This window comes from Opisthocomus hoazin, chromosome 1 (assembly GCF_030867145.1).
Source record: "Opisthocomus hoazin isolate bOpiHoa1 chromosome 1, bOpiHoa1.hap1, whole genome shotgun sequence".
NCBI classification, from domain to species: domain Eukaryota; kingdom Metazoa; phylum Chordata; class Aves; order Opisthocomiformes; family Opisthocomidae; genus Opisthocomus; species Opisthocomus hoazin.
The window spans coordinates 25,797,047-25,821,937 of NC_134414.1; the positions used below are offsets into that span (position 1 = coordinate 25,797,047).

The window sequence follows — 24,891 nt, forward strand, 5'->3', positions numbered from 1 at the left end:
ATCTGAGAAATAGCTATTTGAATAAATACGTTGATCTTTTTTTGCAGAAGCATGTGAAATCCTTAGTGACTTGTACAGGAAAGGTACTGGATAGACAGTTTAATGTTCTGGGTTTTTTTGTGGAGGATGCTACTGATGTTGCCCTATTGCATATGTTTTGCATATCCTAGTGAGTGACTTGGGCATATGAAGATTGGGATGCCAAAGAGTCCTTGTAAAATTTTATGAAATGCTTGAGCAAAAAGATACTGCTATTTAGGCAACACTTTCTATTCAACTGCATCTTAGCTACCTTGAATGTTAAGTGGTAGTACAGGAAAACATATTGTGCAGTCAGTTCAGAATTTGCATGAAAAGAACTATAAGCCAGGATTAAAGCTGCAGATATTTTCTTTAAAGGACAACATGTTCGAGAGAACATAGTGATTTTCTCAACTATAGATGATAGCCTAAACATCCAAAATTAAAATTAGTCTTGAAAAAATGCACATGTTTAGCGAACAGGGAAGAGCACAACTAAAGGTCACGGAAACAATCTGCCTGTTTTTCTGGGAAAGCTCCGTGCTGTGTGCTTGTAACACCTTGCGTACAAGATGTTGACATTTGAATAAAGGACACTCGAGAATTGCATTAAAAAAGAAGACTCAATTCATTACTGTCTGTGCGAATAATGCGTGTGGCTGAGAACTTGGAATACAAAAGGATCTGAACTGCAGCAACCCCCTGATTCCACCTTGTGTTTCTGGCCAAGCTGTTTTCTGGGAGAGGCATTGCCTTGCCCTGTGAGGGGGAGCCCCAGCTGCAGGTGTACTTTCAATTACAGTTTGCATTCAGACAATGGATAATCACACAGCAAAGCCTTGGAAAGTCAGGTTTCATCAACTCTGTTGTTCTTACGGAGCTGCTGTGCACGGTGTGGAGCATAACAAAAGCAACTGGAGCAAGCCCTACCTGGGTAGGCTTCGACACAGCAAAGCAGCGATTTTGTCCCTGAGTGTAATTTGAATCTTATCTGACTTTTTGTACTTTAACTGCTTGGTGTTCAGACTCTCTTGTTTCTGTTTTGGTGAACGGCAATCCTGTTGAAGAAGGGTGGAACAAAACAACTCCTCACAAGTAAATGTGGTAACAGTGCCATTGACTATTACATTATTTCGATTTTATAAAAGCTCAACTGGAAGCTTATATGACTCTGCCAGAAGAGTGTCAGATACCAAAAGACTCAAAAAAGAGTAACTGTTGCAACAGTGAAAGCTCTATGGGTATTGTTCCAGGTATATCTAAGGGGGAAAAATGGTGTTAGGAGTGCGTTGCCATCTGCCTGACTAATTTGCCTATGCTGTGTGAGATCAGAGAGGCTACAAAGCAGAAAATACAGTGACGAATGGCTTGGTAGCCTCATTTCATTTAGGTGAATGCTCTGTCAGGGAGAGACGCCCAGACAAAACTTTGGGACAGTGAGTAGCTGTGTACTGAAACAGGTAGTCAAGGCACCCACAGCGGGAGAATGGACTTGGCCTGCAGTAGCATGAAAGGGCAGATTCAAACTGTTGCTTCGGAGGGCTGTCTGTGACAAACATGTTTTGTGCTTTGCTCCTGGAGGGATGCTGAATCTAGACAAGGTTAAGAAATCTGCTTGAAGGAAAAAAAAGAGGTGGAAAAGAATGTGGTGGTGATGGAGGAGGCTTCTTAGAGCTAAAAGAGAGCCAAGAAGGTGAAATGTTGCAGCCTGCTTGGGAACCATTTTTGAAGCTTCTCTGGGCTCTCAGTACATATCACTTGTCAAGACACGCTGTAAAACTATCAATTAAAAAAAAAAATCTGATGTGGCCAAATAGTAGAATAGAGGAAGCCCTTGGGAGTGAGAATATGTTCTTTGAAAAATGAAGTCGTCTTTGAATTATGAAAGTAGAAAAGAAGGTAAATAATGGTAGGCTAGGTGTAGAAATGTAGTGTGACAGTCCCCTTTGAGAGCCTTCTCCCCGTATAAGCCCTCAAAACCACACACAACCTCCCCCTGCCCCTCCTCAACCTTGAGGAAGCACTTGAGAAGGGAATGAAATTAATCTTCCTTCCCCCCCTTCTTTTCCGATGGGTCAGTAGCACAGTGCTATCTGTAAGACCAGGGGACCGCTGAACTACAGCAGGAGTCTTTAGAGAAGATGAAATCACAGCAGGAGAAAAGCTTTGGTTTTGTCTGTGCATTCTGAAAGAACTTAAAGAATTGGAGGTGAAGGAATCCATCGGGGGAATCTGTCTCAAATTGCAGCGTTTGGGGAAGGGGCTGTTTGAACAAACTGGAGTGAAGGGCAGTCAGTTGTCAAGATGAGATGTGTTCACACATCTGAAGGAGTTCAAGAATGAGATAAGCAAATTACCAGAAAGTGTAACCCAATGCTTTAAATTGCCCTAGTCATAGAAGACTGGACAGGGGCAGTGGTGAGAACAATTTTTAAGAGGAGTTACTGAAAGAGTGGAAACTACGTAGTGAGCTGATCCAAGAGCAGAGATAGTAGACATGTGAAAGGTGCTGAGTTAGACACAACAACCTTATAAAACACATTCAGCATCTCCTAAGTCTATTAACATCCTTTGATTGAATTAACGTATAGATTAAGGCAACATAGTTGGTGTAATCCATCTAGATTTCCAAAAGGCATTCTGTGAAGTCTCCTACCAAAGACTTAAGCTGAACGTAGAGATAGTCCTTCTCTGGATAGAGAAGCTAGTTAAAGATGTGAATTAATGGCGAGAGGTCATTAGTGGTATCTCCTGGGAATCTGTGCTGCTGAAAAGTTTTGTCTGGAAATCACTTGTGAATAGCTGGGAAACAGCTTGGCTGATGAGAGTGAGTTACTGGGAACAGTGAAGGCAAGGACTGATTGTGAAGGCTTGGCCCTCAGTATCACAAAGTCGTTCTGTGATACTCTGTCCTACTCATTGTTGTGAAGTGATGCGTATGGGAAAATGGTCCTTTCTTTACTCATACAATGGTAGCCTCCGAATTTGTTGTTACTTACGAAGAAGATTTTGGAGTTTGTAATGATGGTTTTGTGAAAGTGCCAGCTCGGTGCAAGTAATTGCTGAAAAGGAGAGAGAACCCCAGGACTTGGTAGCAATGGAGCGGAGCACAAAGCACGGTGCCATTGTTGCTGTAAATCCTGTTTTCAGTGCTGTAGGCGCTTCCAATCCCTTCATCCCAGGCGGGGTGTAATAGACTGGTAAGTACTGGTAAGACTGCCGCGTCCTTTAAGAAGGCAGCATGCTCCTTGGAGTCCGGAGTGGGGTGCTGCCCATCAACCAGTCTCCTCATAGGAACGGTCTTCACGGTTGTGTGGTTTTAAAACTTCTTTTTTAGGCTGGCTGTCAAATTACAATTTTGTGGGAGAAGGGAGGAGAACACACTGAATCAAATCCCAGGGGTTCTTGCTTCTGTGGAACTTTTGTGCTGGAGTTAATTAATTGCCAGGCTAGGTGTGGGGGTTGGCTTGTGGTTTTGTGTGGTGGGGTTTTTTTGTTTGGTTGGTTGTTTTGTTTTTGTTTTTTTTTTTTTTTTTTTTTAAATTATGGCCAGCCATACTCGCTGTGGTTTCACCACCACCAGAAAGCAAGGGAGTGAACTGAATGGCATCTTGCTTTTTCTCCTCTATCTGTATCTCCCCTCTACCCATTTCTTTGTTGTCTTTTACTCTTACTACATATTTGAGTGCTGGCTTTGATGCTCGTCATACCCCGCTGTACACTAACAGAGTTTGTTAACCTAGGAAAAAAGAAGTGGGTAACTTTTTGCCAAGTGCAGGAGGTGAATGATGTCATGAAGGAGGGTGGCATAAATCGGAGCTGGAATACAGGGAGGGGTTTTCTGGCTAGGAGCAGCAAGGCAGAGATGTCAAGAAAAGGCTTTTCTTTTGACAGCAGCAAATTCCTAGATCAGAATAACCACATGTACAGTGTATCATTGAATTTAGTCACTTTGAACTTCTTGCCAAACTACACATTGTGGTGAAAGGTGTTAATTTAAAAAAATGAAAGAACAAAGTGAATGGGTAATTGCCATTCACCACGTGGTATCAGCTGTTTCAGAAGCCCCAGTGTTTATTGGTTTGCTGTTGATGTTTTTTCCTCCAACTGTGGGAAATGACCTTTTCTTTACCCACAAAAAGGTCTTATTACTGAAGGATTTGTTTTGAAGTAGAAAATATTCTCAGCGTAGGGCTTGCTATCTGGTAAGAATAATGATGCTGTTCTGGCACAGCAGTCGTGCCATGTTCTGTAAGTATTCTGGTAATGGAAAAAGCATGAATATCCGAATTAGACCCTCAGTTAATTCAGTTCTGTTAGAGCATCTTTCCCTGCAATACCTTCTTTGTGTTAGCATTTGGGTGAGTAATATGCCTTTTTATTTTCACATGACATCTTGTAAATTTGTGGCTGAGTCCATTACACATGCTTCAGTCACGAACTGTGTTGCTTGTACTCTTCTATCCTTTTTTTTTGTCTTTTTCGTAAAGCACACCATATCTAAAAGTTGCATACTAAAGCGCTAACAAGACTTAGTCACGCTGGAGCATTACTTTTGGGATAAAAAGTATGTTTCTGAAGAGGGGGACCAGTAGCAAAAGGAAGAGGACAAATTGACTCGTATTTCCTGCTTCTGAATATGCTCTCTTATACCTGTTTGCTTTTTTTTTTTTTGCATCGTGTATGTATCTTTAAAAGGGAGAAAAACCGAACCATGCAGATTTGTTAAAATGTTACGTTAGAGATAGGTCTTTACATTTTCTTTTCTGCTAGGTTGTTTAGTATTTACATTTAAACTTCATTTTTCTGTTAGTCCTTCTTTAAGTTAAATTTTAGCTCGACATTATTGACGAACTTGAAGATAGTCACAGCCTGGCATTAAGATAGGAATGTATTTTTGTCACCTCTCTGGAAGAGGAAGAGGAGAGACCAGCAGGGTAATTAAAATTAAAAGTGAAGTTTCTGTCAGCTTCTGATTTTTGCAATTTAATTAAGTTTAATGATATAACTATGCAAATATTTCCTAAGGCTCACCAAAACTTAGTGTGGTCATACACCACATTGATTGAAACTTGGATCAACGTAGCTGCAATCTGCTGCATGCCTTTATAAAATTAAGAGCTGTATTGATTAATAGGAGCGCTTGCTCTGGATCTTATGAAAGGTCCATCCAGCTGTCATTGACAGTTAACTCTAGCAGGTCTTTGGGAAGTAAAGAAAGATGGGCAAGCATGTAGCGCTTCTTTCCTACCAACAACTGCCAGCTTTTCTGGCTGGGTTGCATTATTAAGACCCTTTCTCACTTATTTATATATAAGAGGCTTTCATGATAGAATCTGGGTTTTTATCTGATTTTTGGCAGATTTCTTCTGTGAAAGGAGCAAGCTAGAATCTGTGATGGGATAAACTTTAAGCTGGTTGTAAATACATTTAAATACTCTGGGCCTGAATAAATCTGAACTTTTAAAAATAGTCATGCTTTGGTTGTGTAGCAGGCGGTTTGTAATAGAGAAGATAATTTTAACGTAATTCCTGTAGGTTTAATGTGTGTTATAGAACTACCCCATTTTTTAAAATGTTTTAAAATTCAGTCTGATGAAGCAGCAGTAATTTGAGCTTGTATTTATCTTCCGGTCTTGCTTCATCCAACATGTTGTAGCTAATGTAACTGAAATGTGTGCTGTGTTTGAACTCAAACCAGCAAGCACTCTCACAACAAGTGGCCCTTGGAAAATTCAGTATTTTTAGAATAATTTAATTTTGGAAATGATTTACTGATGCTCTGTGCATTATATGGAAGTACAATGACCCTCAAACAGCTTATAAGTGAATGACATATTTCTAGTTTATATTGTTTCCATATTTTGAAAAGATCTACTGTTTTGGCAATGGTGAGCTTTTTTAGTGAAGAGAATTATTTCTGCAGCGGGTGTAGCGCTTGGCTGCAGCTTTCTGACAAAGGTGGGTGTACTGCCTCAAGCTGACGTGGAAAGAAAGTACGAGTTAGAAGATTAACTTCATCATTAATGTGGACAGAAACCGCTGTGCCTCTGCAATGTCTGCTCTCTGCCTTTACATAACTCCAGTGCTGATCTGAGCGTTCAGCAGGCCAGTTAAAGTCAATAATATGACAGAAAGCATACTGAACAAAAAAATTGGAAATACTTTTCCACTCTCTGAATAAGCTCATCTCCATTTGAGGAGGAGTGCCTGGGCTCTAGCGCAAAGGGACAGGAGTGTGTGTGGGGATGAAGATGGATGCTTTCAGCAGCAAACCACTGACTCAAAGCAAGCTATTGTGCAAAACTTCACTGTTAGTTTTCAGTTCTTTTTATGAACGTAATTGTAAAATATTTAAATGTATGAAACCCAGCAGGTTTTGTAAAAATGGAATTATGCAAAGATGAAGTGGTTATAATTGCAACACTGTTAACTCAGATTTTTTTTTTTGAGGATGATTTATAAGATTTTGCTCTTCATTTTAGGTTTACCTGAAGGTACAAGGTCAGTGATCAGACTTACTATGTGTACTAATTAGTTTGACAGAAGTTTTGACCTGAACTGTGCTTCCTGGGAAGTCAGGTGCTTCTTATGTAATTTCTCAGCCTTTGTACCAAGTTGTTAGTACCGATTTTTTTCCTATACAATTTATTTTCTGCTGATGCACATCATCTTTGCTATTTGGCTGTGACCGTCTGTCCTCACAGAGCTGCTCTATCTCATTCTGCACAGGTATTCCTGTCCAGCTTTGTACTTTGAAATGTGTGCAGTGATAACCACTAGGTTTCATACATATAAATGTTTTACAATTTGAAACTTTGCTCAGACTCAGACAGTTGGACTGTCACTATAAACCTGAGCAAACTTAATACTTCGGTGCATTCTTCAGTTGCAAAAAGCTGTGTGTCTTGGATGTGCTTGTTGAGGTTTAACTCCAGGAGGCAGCTCAGCCCACGCAGCCGCTCGCTCCCCGCGGTGCGATGGGGGGGAGAATCGGAAAGGTAAAAGCGCCAAAACTCATGGGTTGAGATAAAGGCGGTTTAACAGATAAAGCAAAAGCTGTGCACACAAGCAGAGCAGATTAAAGAAATTATTCACCACTTACCCATCAGCAGGCCGATGTTCAGCCATCTCCAGGAAAGCAGGGCTGCAGAACACAGAATGGTTGCTGGGAAGGCAAACGCCATGGCTCCAAATGCCCACCCTTCCTCCTCCTCCTCACAGCTTTTGTTGCTGAGGATGTCGTATGGTATGGAGTGTCCCTTGGTCAGGTGGGGTCAGCTGTCCCGGCTGTGTCCCCTCCCAATTTCTTGTGCACCCCCAGCCTGCTCGCTGCTGGGGTAGTGTGAGTAGTAGTTCAGCAGTAACTGAAACATGGACGTGTTATCAGTGTGATTTTGGTCACAAATCTGCAATGTAGCACCATAGGAGCTACTACGAAGAAAACTAACTCCATCCCAGCCCAAACCAGTGCAGTGCTCCAGTGTCCACTTCCAGAATACACTGATCTTGTCAGGGTGCAGTGGTCTTTGGGGACATAAGTCACCTTCCTTTAGGGTTGAAAAGGTTTTGTTTGGTCTTCGTGGTTTTCTGTGTGCAAGCACAAAGCGCATTCATTGGAAGTTTATGGAATCTGTGTGAAAGCCATCGGAATCCAGTAGGTAGAATGAATTTAGTGTTGATTTGTGTGGCATCCATACAAATCATCTGTAGGCTATACGAAAATCTGGAGGTTCAGGTACCGGTATTTATACTATTGAGGAAAAATAGGATTATAAAGGCTTATTGTTTTTCACAAAAATGTAACCTTTGGGTTTCTTCTTTGTGATGCTTACAAGTAGCAATATCTGTGCATTGCTTTAGTTTCACAGTGAGCCGTAGAATGATTTCCTTTTTTAAGAGGCAGTTACCATTGCACACATTGCAAATACTAGAACAAACTCTAAATATTGAGTAAAGAAAGATTGCTATTCCAGTAAGAGATTAAAGTTGAAGTTGTGTCCTCACACTAATCTAAAATACATTAAAAATGAAAAGTTTCAAATCTCTCTGCGGTAAATGGCCCTCAAAGTTGTGTATGCATGCATCCAGAGTTGCCCTGTTTCTTTTCTAGCTATGTTTTGGAAATGTTGTCAGACTTGGAAAACAGTGTTAAGAGTCATCTATGTCCCTTGAAAATACATAATGAACATACTAGACAGCTGTGAAACTCCTTACAGTCTCAGATTAATCATAACCAATGTCGTTTATTTTACAGTCCCACACAGAATACTTCAGGTTGGAAGGGATCTCTAGAAGGCGCCTGGTTCAACCTTCCACTCAAAGCAGGATCAGCTTTGAGATTAGCTCAGGCTGCTCAGGGTCTTAATCCAGCTGAGTTTTGGATATCTCTGAGCATGGAGAACTCTGTCAAATCTCTGCTAGTTTTTGACAAGCCATGTTGGGTTTTTTATTTATGCTACCTAATTGGGATTTCTCTCTTTGCCACTTTTGACTGCTGCCTCTCATCTGTTTGCCAGGCATCTCCAAGAAGAATCTGACTCCTTCCCTATACCCCCTGTTAGCTAGCTGAAGGCAGTGACAGGATCCCTCCTTTGTCTGCTCTGAAGGCTGAATGAACCTGGCTCTCTCAGCCTCTCCTTGTGTGTCCTGTAGTTGAGGCTCTGGCTGCTCTGCTGGGCTTGCTCAGTATGGCAGCATCTGTCTTGTCGTGCAAAATCTAAACTGAATACAGAGCCCCCAGATGGAGTTTCGTAGTGCTGAATATAGGGGAAAAATCGCCTCTTTCCACCTGCTAGGTACACGCGTGCTAATACAGCCCAGGATTTGGCTGGGTGCCTTTGCCACAGGGGCATGTTGCTGTGTCACGTTCAGCTTGTCCACCAGGACCACCAGGTCTTGCTCTGTAAAGCTGCTTTTGACCCACTTGGCAGCGTGTCTATTGCATTGGTTTATTCCAGGCTAGAGGCAGGTCTTTGCACTTCTCTTTGAACTTTCTGAGGTTCTTGTCTGCCCGTTTTTTCTGTCTGTTGAGGTCTGTCCAAATGACGACTCAGTTCCTCAATGCATTAGCCGCTCTCCGGAGTTTTGTGTCATCTGTGGATTTGCTGAGGCTGCCTTCCATCCCATTGTCTGTTTGTTAATGAAGATGTTATTATCAGCCCCAGCGTCTGCCCCTGAGGGATGCTCTAGTAAGTGGCAGCCTGTGGGATTTGTACCATTGATTACAACCAATTAAGTCTGGCAGTCCAATTGATTTTTCATCTGTTCTGTAGTTCAGCTGTCCAAGCTCTCTAATTTGGCTGTAAGTATGCTATGAGATCATGTCACAAGCTTTGTGAAGGTCAAGGTAACATGCAGTCCTTTTCCATTGTGGACAGTCAGGTTGGTGAGGCACAGCTCCTGCTTGGAAAATCCTTGCTAGATGTTCTCAGTCATTTCTTTTCCTACATGTGCCTGGAAATAACTTCCCAGGAGGGTCTGCTGCGTAACCTTTTCAAGAGCTGCAGTTAGGCTGATTAGCCTATAGTATCATTGAACCTTTTATCCCTTCTTGAAGAGGATTCTGATATTTGCCCTTATCTAGTTGTCAGGAACCTGCAGTGATTACAGTGACCTTTTGCAGATGATAGAGTGGCTTTGCAGTGACATTTGCCAGCTCAGCTAAACATCCTTGCATCTAGCCCACCTGGTCACATGGAACTGTGTGTGTGTCCAGTTTGTTGAAGTCATCCCTAATCTGATTTTCCTCTACGTGCTTTCATCAGCTTTGGGAATGTGGTAGTTGCGCGAGTGGACCATGATGTGAAAACCAATGCCAAGAAGGCACTGAGAACCTCAGCCTCTTTTGTGTCCTTTGTCACTTGGTTCTCCACCATGCTCATTTTTTGGGTTCATATTTAATAGATGTAAAATGCAAAAATAAATAGAACTCCTGGTAGAAGTGTCTTATTCTGGCAAGACTGGTTGGTGCCATAAATATGGTGCTGGAAGAGGAAAAAGTGGTAATTCTATTCTTCCAAGTCATCATTTGAATGGGTACCAATTTGCCCTCGTCTTGCTGCGCTTCCTAGAAAACCATGCATTGTTTTAGTGTGTACGTAAGTATGTTGCGTATACAGCAGTTCCTTTGGCATTTAGTATAAATGTATAAAATCTTTCAGCTTCAAAAATTGAATTTGTATATTCATATACTTCCAAAGAACAGAATTACTACTTCTTCCTGTAGACTTCATGGAATGTCCTGTATGTACCAGGCTGATTAAATTTAAAACCAGAACCCAACTTTGCTATGACTTGGGGGAGGAGGCAGGGGATGATGCCGCAAAGTGAAAATGCCAACTAAGTCTCCTAAATGTTACAATTTGCTTTCGTAGGTGTTTAATATTCTAACCTATAGCTGGGTGTTTTGATAAGATCTTCCTTGCGTCTCAAATCTGCATATGGAGTAAGTCCATATATTTGCTATGTTCAGTTTCAGTAAAGCACTTAGTTTTCTTTGTCTTTTCTCTCCTGACTTGAATACCACAGTTGAACTCTGTTATCTTTCTCTTCATTTGTAGTTTAAATTTAACCTTTGATGTTGAATACTGTTCTGATAGTTACAAGTAAACCATAAAAAAACCTCTGATTCATCTATTTGCTTTTTCGAAGTTCTTGTAGGTAATGGAGCTTTTGGTCTATTTTACCGTATCTGGCTCCCTGGCACATGTGAAAGCTCCTGGGCGTATTTTGCTGTTAATAGTGAAGATGTGCTACTGTTTGTACAGCTCAGGGCTTAGAGTTACTCAGCGTTCATCGAGGGGAGTTGTTCAAAGCTAAGATGCTCTACAGCACAAATTCATTTTTGGCTAGTAAAATAAAAATGCCACATTTAATACATTCAGAGAATTTTGAGTTAGTACTGCTGAGCCTGAGTCACTCCAGCAATAGCATGACAGTTGTACTGACTCAGGATGTGTTACTTTTTACTACTACTGATGATGATGAAATTCTCAAGGGTAGACTTAAAAAAACCCATGTGTTTTATTGTTGGGCTCATCTTTTAATTATCAGGATTTTTGTGTTCTTTAGGGAAAAAGAGCCATAAACAATTAACAGGTTCCTTAGAGTTTTCTGCAGAATAGATGCTCCAGTTACAGTTCCCTGTGGTAGTTGTAAGGTGCTAGAGCCTGTTTCCCTCAGATGTTTAACTGCAGTCAAGTTTTACGTTTCCTTGTTTTTAAAGACAAAACTATTCCTCAATTATGACCAGTTAATTTTGAATTTGAGATCTTTTTTTAATGGCAATGTAAATTTAGAACTATGACCATTGATTTTAGGGCTTCAGTGCTTTATTCTGCCATTTTTATTACTCAACTGAGCTTTAAACTGACCTACTGATTTGAATAAAGGATATATTATAATGTTGTGCCGAAACATTTCTACAAAATGTGTGGTATGTGAGATGAAATAACCAGAGAACTGATTTTTTTTAAACTGCTTTTTAGGTAATAAGCCTTCTCTTTCTCCGTGTGTAGGATATTTTTCTTGTGCTTGCTGAACATATTTATGCCTAAAGTAGCCTTCTAAATAAAGGGTAGAAATACTAGGTGTTTTAGTACTAAAGATTTGCAACATGCTCACATTCAGCAGGCATCTATTCCTACTCCTTTTGATTTTTTTTTTTCCCCCCAGATAGACCGAATGTTTCTTGCAGTGCCATTGTACTTCCAAATTCAGTCGAACTTAAAAAAGATACTAATATTTGGTAACAGCGTTATGATACTTACTAGCTTAATTCTCTGAAAGGTGGCATTTTGGGTTTTAGTTTGTTCAAGCTGTAAGAGCAAAACTAGGTGGTTGTACTGTTTTATGATGGTATTGCAGGTATATTTGTTCTTATCATTGAAGTCCACTGGAAGGGGTGTGCAGCTACCCATTTTTTTTTGAGTTTATGCCTCTGATGTTAATGTTGTCCTTCTGAGGAAATGACATTTTTACACAAGGTTGTGTAGTTTGTGTGTGGCTACAATAAACACTGCTATTTCCAGCAGCCATGTACAAAGTGAATTTTCTTATTCTTACTGCTCTCACAGCTGCCTGTGACTAGTAGGGAGCGTTACTGTGTTGAAGATATCAGCCTACTGAAGTGCAGGAAAGTATGAATATATTGGTATGAAAATCAGTTTGCCGACTGGCCAGCTTTTCTAAGCCAGCATGGTAGGTGAGGGAGCTGCTGAAGTTACTGAATGTCTCATTCCCGGGGAGCAGAGAAAGTCGACAGGTTTTCCCAACAGGACCTCTCTGTTAGAAGGATAAATTTAGATGAATTATGCTTTGAGTCTTACTGTACCCTTAAAATGCAAGCTGCTAAGTGGCCAATGCAGTTGCTTAATTAGCTGTGGAAGATGTTTATAAACATATTTCTTTTTATGTTGTGTGTTGGGGTTTTTTTTTCTGTCTTGTCATTGAACAGCTCTTTATTTTCAAAGAAGGAAATTGCCCGTATCCAAAACCGTGCAGGGACCCTTTGGCATGCATTATGATATAAACAAAGTATGGGCAAAATATTTTTGGAAGATGTATAAAATAGGCTTGGTCACTCTGTTTGGCCTTTTGTTTGTCTTCATAACACTTTTGTAAACTCTTATCACTTCCTTTAAAAACTATTCCCTCAATTCCCCTGAGTCCCATGGAATTTACAGTAAGTTCTGTAAGGAAAATCGCACTTGGCTCAAAGGTAGAAGTCGGATTTTCTTACTTCTGTTACTGGAAAAGTTGGTACCAATGGTGTTAATGGGTAACCATGGTGTGTTACCAGCTTCAGTGCAGAACAGATGTTAGAGAGGGTTAAGAATTGATTTATTACTTTGTATCTCAACTGTGCGTGCATGATTCAGAGAATTTACATTTTGGAAGTCTTTGGTAATTTTTTTTCAGGTTCTGGAGGAGAGTGTAGTGTGGTGCTAAAAATGTGCTTTATCTCTACCCTGTAATTTCTTTTGCTTTTTTTTACCACGCTCATATTTCCTCTGAACTTCTTGCATAGGTTGAGGACAGGGCAGAGGCCGCTTGCTCTTGGTTCCCATGTGTAGCAATTGAGCGTGTGGTGAATTCCCCAGAGCTCTGGGTTGCTGTGAGGGCAGAGCAAGGCTGGGCAGGGGAGCTCTGGATCTCAGTTCTTTAACTGGCCTTTAATGCGAGAAGGTTGACTTTTCAGAGACTTCTTAATTCATCTGTTGTTTGGAGGAGACCAAATGCTACATTTTAACCCCCCCCCAGTCAAATTTCAGCATTAAAGCAAGGATTGTGAAAGAGTTAACATACACAACTGAAAGTGTGTTCTTCCAGTTTTGTTCTAGGAAACAGATGAATTATTTTTTTTTTTTCTAAAAATTTCCAGACAAAGTTTGCCATCTGGTATGGAAAATTTTAGTCCAGACTTAATTTGGCAAAAATTTGATCAATTAAAAATAGTCATACAATCTTGAACGTAAGGCCTTGTAGACAGTGCTACCAGAAATGCTTGTAGTAATACCAGTTTGTACTGTGGAACATCTCGTTATGCTGAGTTCTCCTTCAAATACCTTGAAATCTAAGCAGATAAGCAACAGGGCAATGAAAATAACCTTTCTTCTGACCCGTTTTGCTCCATATTCTGTCAGTGGTAATGCTTGTAACAGTAGTGGTTGTGTGGTAGCACTTCTCATGAAATAAGGATCTCTACAAACACCTCAAACTGAGTACGTGAGCACACAGGGCAATGAGAATAACCTCTGGTCCAATCCGTATTTGTATTGAGTAATAGCTGCAAGCCATTGCTGGCTAAGGCAGATAGAAGGTAAAATGATTTTTAGCTGAGAAAATTTCCCTGTATCTTTTTCTATCAGCAGCACAAGAAATCTTGGTGTTGGAAAGCAGATTGGGGTTATGTTCAGTAGCTGCTCGTGGAGTGGTCTGCAACTCCCTGATCCACCATAAATTTGTGTAATTTGATTTCAAATCCATTTATACTTCTGATGCCCATAATATTCTGTCATCATGAGTTGCGCAGTTTAATTATGTGCTTCATACCATTATGGTTTCTTGTTTTCAGGCTTCGTGCAACTTGTTTTACTCCAAGGTGAGAGATGGGGCTGCTTGTTCCCTGCTCCCGCCTTGTTTGGGCTGTGTGTGAATTTGTGCTCAGCACTGGCTTTTTCTCTTCCAGACAAGGAAGTTTTAGCTTTTTATTATATGGAAGCTTTTTAATGCCTTCTGTCATTGTCCTGCCTAATCTTTTTTTTTTTTTCCTGTTTGTGTCAGATCCTGTATCTTTTCCCCTCTTTCTATCTTGCCGAATTCATGTAATTGCCCTGTTACTGAAATCTGCTTTCGCCCACTCGCTGTTTCATTCTTCCTCCTCATTAACTGTGTTCGGATTTTGTCCGTTAATCTCCCTCTTTTCTCTCTTCTCCGTTTTGAAAGGGTATTGCTAACAGTGGGTTGTCTTTGAACCCCATGAAATATCCCTTGGACTGGACCTGATAATTTGAAGGATTAAGCAGGTGCCCATTATGGTTGGACTTGATGATCTTTGAGGTCTTTTCCAACCTTAATGATTCTGTGATTCAGTGAACAGTGGAAAGTGTGTGTTTCAGGTAGGAATACAGCCATTCAAAGCCTTGCAAATATTTAGTGAGAGCTGGAGGAAACAAGTGCATACGTTTTAAATACTTAACTACAGTTTTGTTTTATTTGCCTTTAGGATGTTTGAGTTGCAATTTTTTCAGGGTGGCTCTTCACAGCTGTGAAATCTGGATTCGTTAAAAATTAATCAGAATTCTTATGTAACCTGGAGACTTGGGGCTATATGAGTCCTCCAAATATTGAAGGCAATTCTGTTAAGTGTCTTGTACCCCAGGAGTGCTGTGGATGCCAGCCCACACGTGTTCCCATCTCTTAAACGTTTGAGCTCTTCGAGGCTGAGGATGGGCAAGAGTTCAGTGTCGTCTTTCACTGCAGTGTATCTCTTCTAGGTTTTGCTTTTGGTAGCTGGAGTTAGCAATAGGCTTGCATTTTAAATAAATGACTGTAGGGTACAGAATGGTGGTGTTGTTTTTAAGTGATACACACATATAAAGCTGAACAAACATTTCTCTGGATTCTTCAGATGGCACAGATACCTTGTGGTTTTTTATTAATCTTGGTAGTTTTATTAGTTTGCTAGGAACAAAATTTTAGAGCGCTTTTTGTGACCTAGAGGAAAGAAAAGCTCTTACTGTGATATTGCTTCTGGGCTAGTTAAGAATTCATTAAAATGTGGGGAAGACTTACTGTGTCCCAGAGTAACAGATGAATGGGAGATGTAGCTCTGGCTAGACTTATTTCTAGTATGTACTAAATATTTGCTGTATTTTCCTCTTAATAATAGAAGGAAGGAATGGAAGAAATGTTGGTCATTGCATTTAAAAAAAAATAATTTTTTTTTTTTTAATCCCTATTTATGTAGTGAAAGCAAATTTCTATTTTAGCTTTGTCAAGGTGGTGTTGTTAGCTTATGGCTTAGCTGGGTATCCAGATATTAAACTGGTAAAGAATCGAAAGAAAGTAAGGTACAGAATTTGTATTAATTAGAAACTGTCCTCTGACTGGTGGTGAAGAGCTCACTTTGAATTCATGGTACAATTTTTTAAAAAAACTTCTTTTCTTCTTTCACAGGAAAGATGATAAAGATTATGCTTTAAAGCAGATAGAAGGTACTGGGATTTCTATGTCTGCATGCAGAGAAATAGCAGTAAGTAACATTAGTTCTTTCTACTAGCAAACAGACTTATTAAAAGTATTGATTTGAGTGCATGCTAGTTTTTGTGTGCTGAATCATGTTACTCTACTATGGGTGCTATATTTTTATCATAGAGATATAAAACAAGTGCAAATGTTATGGAAGATTTTCTGCACCTGTTATGTTTGCTGTCTAAAAATGACAGTGCTTGTAAGTTACGATTTACTGCCTGCCTCAGGGCAGATTAATTTTAAATGCAGTAGTTTAAAACCATGATTGGAGTTAGTGGTTTAAATCACATATTTAATCTGACTTTTGCATTAGTACTTCAGTTATTTTCCTGAAGACATTAGTTCTTATTGGCTCATAATGATTAAAACATGTTAGCTTCTATTGAAGTGAAGACTTCAAAACTGAACTGGCATTGTTGTTGCCTTGGAGGCTGTAATACACCCATGAATATTATTCAAATGTTTTCCTAGGTCATTCAGGTTTATATTTGTGTATTCCATGTTTTTAGAAACTGGTGAATAGTGTGGTCTAGTTATGGTTTGTGACAGCTTGCAAAGAAATACTGGTAAAACCGGTATTCTGAAGTTGAACTGTTGTATATTGTTATGTTACACTGCTGCTTGGACTAATTTTTAATGAAATACGTTTCAGCTGGAGTTGCTTACTAAAAGGAAACGCACATAACGTGTGTGTGTGTCTGTGGGAAGTGAACAGTTTCTTTTCAGTCCATATTTCCCAAGAATGTAAAACTGTACCTACCCTAATTTTGTTTTTATTGGTTGAAGTGACTACCAGGCGCTCCTACTTTGTTAACTTCCAGTTGGCTTTGTAATTTCAAACATGTTAGTCCTTGAACTGAGTCGGGTGAGAAAAATGAAGCGCAAAGCATGTTCTTCAGGAGAAACAATTCCCGTCCATGGATGAAAGCTGAGCCTCCCTGCCATCGTAGGCATCCACACTGAACTAAGGAGCTAAATACAGTGTCTTAAATTTTGCTTGTTTCAACCATTTTGGCAGAAGTTTTCGAAGTACTGTGACTGCTTCAGGCTGAATGCTTTTGGCAGGTGTCAGCTACCATTTTGGAGGGGTTTGGAAAATTTTTTGTCCATGTTTTTGCGGTGATTTACCTAAAGAGTTTTGAAGAGTTTGTTCTGCTTGAATTTGGCAGGAGAAGCTTGGCTGGTGTTAGGGAAGTGTCTCTGCTCTGGATGTGACCCTAACTCAATTACTGTCTATTAATAAAGAGAATCACTGACTTGGCTGACAGTCGGGAAGGGTTTGGCCTCATTACATGGCTGAAAGAGCCTTGTGTGGCCATTCCTCTTGGGCAGCAGGGTCTGTGGTAGTGATGGAAGAGGTGCAAGATCAGGGAAGCTTTCTCCTTGCTGTGAGCCACTGCAGCATGTGCTCTTTGGAGAGAACAGCGGTACAACATGGGACGCACATGGTAGGGGCTTAGTGGGGGAAGGAGAAGAACATACTGCAGCCACCGAAGATGCCAAGGAAGCAGGCCTGGAGAGCAAAGAGGGAAGTGGAGCCCAAAAGCGGGTGTAGGAGTAGGAAGAGTAACCTGAAGCAGCAGCATTGAACTGTTTTTGACTTTGCTTCTGATCATGCTTGCAGCTGCTGATACTGTGGCTGAATTTTCCTACAGTTGAATTAATGAGTCACCATAGACTTCTAGGGTTTGACTATTTTTCCTTACTGCTGTTTTGACCTTGCTTTTTGGAGTTAACAGGAGAATTTTTTCCCAAAAATGTGGTGTTCATGTTTTTTTTTTTCTGTTGTAGAGAAATTCCTCCCTCTTCTATCAATATCATAACAGGAAAAAAAGGAACCTCATATGCAGATGGGTCAAATTGAGGATAATAGCCGTACTGTTTATATTGGTTATGTGAATGTGTGATCTATATATGACAATGCGACTGAGTTAATCAGCAATGTTGTATCCTCAAATGTCATCTGTATATCTAATAAATAAAATTATTTATTGTCATACTTAAAAGTCAAGGCTGAATGCCAGACATTGTAGCACTGTGTTCTGGACTATCCCAATTAATGCATCTTATGAGCATGTTGGTATTAAGAGGAACTAGAATGACTTGATTTGCATATGAGGTGTGTCCATTTCAGTTCCTCTGCAGAGCTGAAGCTTGTATGTTTTACTCTGTCACTATTTGGCAAGAGTGCAATTTGATATGAATTGCAGTGAAACTCTGTCATTTTTCAACCCCACAATGGCTTTTGTCTTGTTTATGGTAGCTAATTTTAGTTTGGGACTACTGGGTAACTTATATGTTTAAAAATGCTCATAGCCTACAATTCCAAGACATCTCTTTGGTGCAGACACCTGAAGAACAGTGTCAGATCTTCAGAAAAATAAAAAAATTATTGAAATACATCAGTTGTAGGGAAGGGCTTGAACTGGGTCAGAGACCTGAGCTGAAACAGCTCACTTATCTATGGGAGCTAAACCTATATATATGTATGAAAGACTTTCTGCATTTTGGTACTTCCTGCAGCATGAGAACTTAGACCTAATGTTCAAGAACCTAGCTAGTCTCTTACTCTGTTGAAATAAGAGGGTTTTTTCAATGATTTTATGTAAACCAATTGGTTAACTGGTAGAATTAACAGTTATTGTACTAATTATGCTAATTGAATGAAAATCTTTAATATCAAGATAGTTGTAGTGTTATATTCTTCCTTATCTTTGCTCTGTTTATACACCATGGTTAGCATTTATGAAACCTCCCTCTGCTAGAACCTTAACTGAATTTTGGCTGCTCATCTCTTGTTCTCTGCAGATGTGTGTACTGCCTGGGCTTCCACGTATCTTTTGTGATCTACACTTTCACTTCTGAGGATTTAAGCAGGCACTAAAAACTGCAAGCTCGCCATACCAAGAGATGGATTTGTACTAGATAGGAGAGCAGAGGGGTAGAATGGTGAGACAATTTGTGTAAAAATATGCAAAACACACAAACCCAAACACTCAATTCCTCATCTTCTGATTTAATCACAAGGAAGAAAGTCGTTAAAGCCTATTGCACTGTGGAATAGTGCGGCAAATGCTATTTCACAGCTCACAAAGTAGGAGAATTCCTTGAGGCTGGAGGAAGCTGAAGTAGTTAACCAGGCTTCAAATGAAGCTTCAGGATTTTGTATTGGGCAGTTTCTTACACAGGAGTCTCAGGTTTTAAAGTAATCAAATTACATTCTGACATTTTTCTTATGGAGGTAGGTGACATGTTAGGATAAAAGATCATTGCTAAGATATTCGATGCATTGTGCGCTTTCCTGGCACATAACTGTTCTCAGTGCAGTCTGTTCCAGAGCTTTGATACTTGCTTTTTATTCCTTGTTGATTAGCACTTTTTTTAGTTGTTTCAGCAGGTTTGCAAGTACTTCAGTTGCCTGTGCTTCCTTTGGCTGGTGAGAAGTTGGTTGGTGTTTCAGGCTTTTTTTGGCTTGTGGTTTGTTTTTTTTTGGTTTTTTTGTTTTTTTTTTAAAAAAAAAAACAAAACTGTTTTGCTGGACTTCAATGTAGTTTTGCGTTTTGGTGCCTGGTTTGGTTGTTAGGAAAATTCCCAAAAAGCTTGTATATGTAGAACCACCATAGAATATTTTTCTATGACAGCATTAGTTTGTGACTGGCTCTGGAGAGGAGCTGCTAGATGCAGTGGCAGATGCTCACAGTGATGGAAATGCTGGATGGGACAAAGCAGAGCTGGGGTGTCAGACGATGCTGTACTCTGTCTGTGTGGTGTCCTTCAAGCACCATAGCCAGCTTGTACAAGCTAAAACAGCCTTGAATCTGCCAGAGCTGGGACAGAAAGCTACAGAAGAATAACTAGCTGGCTTCTCTGATTGTTCCTACTCTTTAGGTCTGCTTTGGAGGCATTTGGGCATTCCTAGGATTTTGTGGTTTCCTATTACAACAAATGCAGGCTGTCATCACAAAAGGTGATGTCTTGTGTGTTGGATCTAGTGATAGTGTGGCTGTAGGATGAGGAAATTAATCTTCACAAAGGGAAAATGAACACTTTTTGTTAGTTTTCTGTTGTGTGAGCAAGCTGAGTTGAACCATCCATTGGTCACATTGCCGCTTAATGCGGCTCATGGGAAGTGGTAGGAACATACAGGGGTGGTTTGGGTATAATGCAGACGTGTACCCTAATGTTCATGTGTCTGAGTGTTAACCAAAGAAAGGGGAGTATTGATTTTTGTCTCCCAGGCAGGAGGCCCAGGGCCCAGTACAGCTCTCCTGCCGTAAGGAATTTGGCCGGGTTTGCAGGGAGCAGGCACACGGTACCCGGCAGTGTGAGAATAAGCAGAGACATAGTTGGGTATGACTCCTGGCCTTACCTGAAAGGGAAATTATCTGCAGCAGTCCTGCTCGCTTCTGCAACTCCTCTGTCACCCTGTCTCTCAGCTTCTGGGCTGGAGGGTGGCAGAGAAGTAGAGGCAGAGCTAGAGCAGCAGCCCTGGTCAGGTGAGAAGGGAGCTGCTGTCGACTGGTGCTCTTGGCCGAGCTGACCTCGGTGGAGGAATTGAATTGGTCCTCCTCACCCAGTGGGGCTTCCATGTTTTTGTTGACAAGAACAAGTCATTACATGACTATCAGACCTCTTTTCCCTGTGTCAGTGGAGGCGATGTAAGAAGAATTTCAGGGCTCTTTCAGAACCAGTCTGAGGGTGACCAGGGACTCCCAGGCAGCATGCAGCAGCTGGAGGGACCCCACGAGACAGAAGCTGAAACTGGGTGACTCCAGGATTCACCCTCTTCAACATCTTTTCCTGGTAAGGAACAAATTACTGTCCCAGTGAACTTGCTGGAAGAGATCCTGTACTAGCTATGCGATAAGGAACAGTATTTGAGTGCAGGTTCCTCAGGTTATGGGGGCTGTCATGTCCCTTCCACGCTAACAGTGAAAGCAGTTTCCCACAACATTAAACACAGAAATCATTTAGATGAGTATAGTCCTCATGTCAGAAGACAAGTAATGGTTTCTTAGCAGTCTTTGCATGTGGTGAAAGGCAGTGAGGTATTGAGGAAGACACGTGTTTGATTTGACCCTCTTTGGCAAGTCGAAAGACTCTCAAATGCTTTAATTTAAGAGTAGTATGGTATGTAAAACGGAAGTTGTGACTGAGTACTTTATCGAGCTAGGTTACAGGGCTACAAACGGTGTTCTTGAGAGATTTTGTATGAAGGGAGGGTAGTATTATTTTTAGTTCTGTGAAAGCAGGACAAAGATAACTGGTTAAATAGTAGAAATTGGAATCCTTATGAATCATAATGTTCCCCATGAACAGCAGAATTTGACCAAGCTTGACATCTGGTGTCTGTCTGATCTGGAGTCTTCATCTACCTCCTTACTTTCAGAGATCCTGTAATAACACCTCTTTTAATACTTTGTTTGGACATAAGAGGTGCTAATAAATATTGACTTGTATGTGTAATCATGTAAGTAAAAGTTAAAACCAGAAATGTGTGATTTTTTTTTTTTCCAACATTTAGGACATTAGAAATAAAAACAAAAGAATAAAATTAACAGTTTCACACAGTTGTATGTGTGAAGAGCTGGAGGTTCAAAAATGTATTGTCAGCTTCAGAATAAATTCATAGTGAGCAGTATTATAACTTTCTGTTACATTCCCTTTGTAAGCTTTCATTTGAAGACTTTGGGAAGGAAAACAGCGTGTACTTTCAGCAGGTATTTTGTTCTTTTGTAGTACTGTGGAATATCTGACTCATGAGAATATAAAACTTGTAAATTCGTATGTACATTGAAACAAACAGATCTTAAAATCTACTGGAAAGCAGCTAAGCCAACTTGGGATTTAAGAACTTGTGTAACAAAATTTGGGTTTTAGTTTAAATAACAAGTTTAAAGTCCTTGAGTAGAGCTTCAGTTTTTGACAGGAAACTGAGAATAGTGCTTTGATTTTTTTTAAAATATATTTTACCAGTATAGAACTGGATGACACCTCTGGGGTGCTCTGCTCCTGCTTTTGCAGACAAGCAAAGTGCACCTTCAAAAAATTTAGCAAACTGCAAGTTAAACTGGTAAGGAAAAGGAAAATCTCCGAGGGGAGTTCCTGAGTCTTGTTCTGGTAATGACTCTGTAAACATTATTCAGCCTTTAAGCCAAAATTAATCATGACTAGTTCATACCCATTTGTACTTCTGATAATATTGTCAGTTTGTTAGGATAGCTTTTCTCTCTCTCTTTGAAATGAAAGTGGGAGAGACTTCCTTTCTCTGGTTTTGTTTTGGCAGACTGTAAGGATTTTGGCTTGGCTTTCCAGTTCGCCATTGCGTGGTAGGCTCTCCCTTCCCCTGGGTGCAGGCTTGGGCTTTCTTTGCCCTGTTGGAGTTGGGATTAATCTTCCCTGAGTTGGCCAGAATTGCACATAGCATTTCAGATAATGTCTCACTACTGCCTACACTTATCTGTTGTAGCAGTAGTTCCACTGGTATCTCATCTCTTACAGGATGACTAAATCTTTGTCAGTTGTCTTCTGGTCTGAAAATCAGCTTTTTCTCCATCAGCCGCAATCTTCTTTCTGTTCCAAGTCCCTGTTTGCCCATTTTCCAGCTTAGGGCCATGGCATGACTGTTAATATATGATTTGTTTGTTGCTGGATCACTTGGTGGAACTGGTGTGAGCCTTTTTGAAGCATGAGGTGATGATTAGATTTTGAATTTACACTATCAAACTAGCAAGATGACATGGTACTGATTTTTGCTTAAGTGAATGTTTTGCTTGATATTGCCTGTGGCTTTGTGTCTAGCCAGCTTTCTGATTGTCCTAAGATTTGGGAGAAACGTGCTGCGTAGCACTCGTAGGAAGGCAGTGAGAGCAAGGAGTTGCCTTTTCTAAAATTGCTGATGTCCTGACACAGGACCTTGGAGAAACTCCTGGGCCAGGTCACCTGGCCAATTGCTCTAGCAAATGAGTCTGTGCTCAATTATAGAAGTAAATCAAGACTTTTGCTGAGTTCAGCTCGTATTTAATGTGGAAGGTAATTACTGTTAGTGTCCCTGTGCAAGAAAAGATTTGCCTTAGTCATGCAGCAGTTTGCCAGACCGCTGTTGATTATTTAATAACCTCCTCTCTTACACCACTTTGTCCTTGTTCGTGAAGCAATTTAACAATTTTGTGCATTGTTAGGACACTTTCATTTACTATCCCCCAGTTGCCCCGTGGCTGTGGAATGGGTAGTTCTGCATTTGAAGAGGGAGGTGGAAGAACCTTAGCACTGGGACTTGAACGTAGGGATGCTGTTTTGCTTGCTGTGTCTTGAATAATATTTATGAAAGCAAGGGCAAGACCAGCCAGAGACAACATGGGGATGTAACACTCAAGTCAAACCAGATGTATCAGCATCTTCATCGTTTGCTGATTTCTATTTCTTTGAAGGTCAGCTGGGCCTTCCTTCTCTATAAGGGGCACCCAGACCAACTTGTTTAAGGGAAACCTTTCTCGCTGTAGAAATGGATTTGAATCATCATGTGATACGCAAATGAAAATGAAGGTCACTTACTGGCAGCCAAGTGCATAGTTTTTGTCTAGTTTCTCTTTGCGTTCTGTAGAACTGAGCTAGGATGGACAGAAGCAATCAGATATCAGAGTCACTAGACCAAAACCAGCCTTTGTCATTAGCAGCAGGCATTGTACTGATGGTCAAACCATGTTGCTTGCAATCTACGTTGTCTTCAGGGAACTCTGTCAGCTGCTGGACACGAGGCACGTCATCTGGTAGGAAAGGCACGTGGTGTATTAGCTAGAGAGGCCTGCGTCACAGTGAGTGAGGTTGCTGGAGATGCTATTTACAGCCCATGTGATGGGTTATCATCTGCATGAGCTCTTTCTTCCTCCAGACAGCGTTTGCATTTGTCACTCTGCATTACCACTGTCCTGGAGCATTTTGGTCTTTCCAAGACAGTGATTCAGGGATCATCTGTCCCCACTGCAGCAATCATTTCCTTATTCTGATGGTTTTGCTGATATGTGTTAGCCATCCTATTCGTTGGGGTGCTTGTGGCTGTCTAGTTTTGACGAAACCCATCAGGTTTTTTAGGCTGACTGAAAGAATATGTAGTTAATGGCTATTTGGCATAAAAGGCAAAGGCAAAACCAAGCAAATAGGATAAACTGAGCACACAGATGCACGAACCATAACAGCTGTTATCAGTGGCAGTAATGAAGGCCAGAACTATTAAAACGCTGGTGATGGGCTGCAAAAGGAACGTCTCAGGTGTATCCTTGAAGAGATTCATCCAGGGCTTTGTAACAGACGATAAGGGAAAGCAGATTGCTGTGGATCTTACAGGAGGACAGAGTTTTGAGTATTTGAGGGGGCTGCTGGGACTGTGTGAAACTTAGCTGTGGGATGTTTAGAGGAAGGATAAAGGGTAGGAAAGAGAAGGAGATGAGCTATCAGAGAGCTGTGTGTGTGATCTGCTGGTGAACTTCAAGCATGCAGAACGAGCAAGCAGGAGGAGTCTGAAATCTGGAGAGACTCAACATCAGAGCTGGAGCTTGTATGAAAGGACATGGTATCTGGGTTCTGATTCTGAACAGAAATAAGGTCTGCACTAGAGTCTGAGGGACCTGTGAATACGTGTGCATGTATGTGAACTTCAAGCCTGGTTAGCCAGAGTGGAGAAATGGAATCCAGGCCAGTTGCGTTGTTCAAGTTTTATGTGGATGCCTGGAAAGATGATGTTCTGTCTCTGTTGTTACCTGTGTGGCTGGCCATGTCTGTATTATGCGTGGGCACAACTTGATGTGTGCCTGCAGGAGATGGATTTGTACCTTGCTGCTGGCAGGATTTGGAAACGGGGAAGAGCAGCAGTCTGTTGTCTGGCAGACCAGGAGGAATGCCGTTAATCTCAAAAGTCCACAGGATTGACTACCCCTAGCAAAAACAAAGGAGGATTACGTCCATGTTGCCTTGCTGTGCAGACAGGGAACCCTTATGCTGCATTACTCAAGGTTTCTCATCTTTGTGTCATGTTCTGGACCAGCTTTGGTGATGGGTTCTCTGTGTGTCCTCCAAGGTGGGTCACATCTGATGTGAAGAGGTTGGTTTTTTGAAGTG

At 40.8% G+C, this 24,891-nt stretch overlaps 1 protein-coding gene across 5 annotated transcripts in view; it reads left to right on the plus strand.

Moving 5' to 3' along the window:
* The window catches only part of CDK8 (cyclin dependent kinase 8), an 81,249-nt gene that overhangs the window by 9,217 nt on the left and 47,141 nt on the right, over nt 1-24,891 (plus strand). For 4 of the 5 annotated variants that reach the window (XM_075419657.1, XM_075419667.1, XM_075419677.1 and 1 more), the window contains exon 2: nt 15,703-15,778. In XM_075419657.1, the coding sequence (XP_075275772.1) occupies nt 15,703-15,778 (76 nt within the window). Of the gene's footprint in view, nt 1-14,619; nt 14,643-15,702; nt 15,779-24,891 lie in introns of those variants that run through there. The other variant, XM_075419688.1, reaches the window with a different exon arrangement.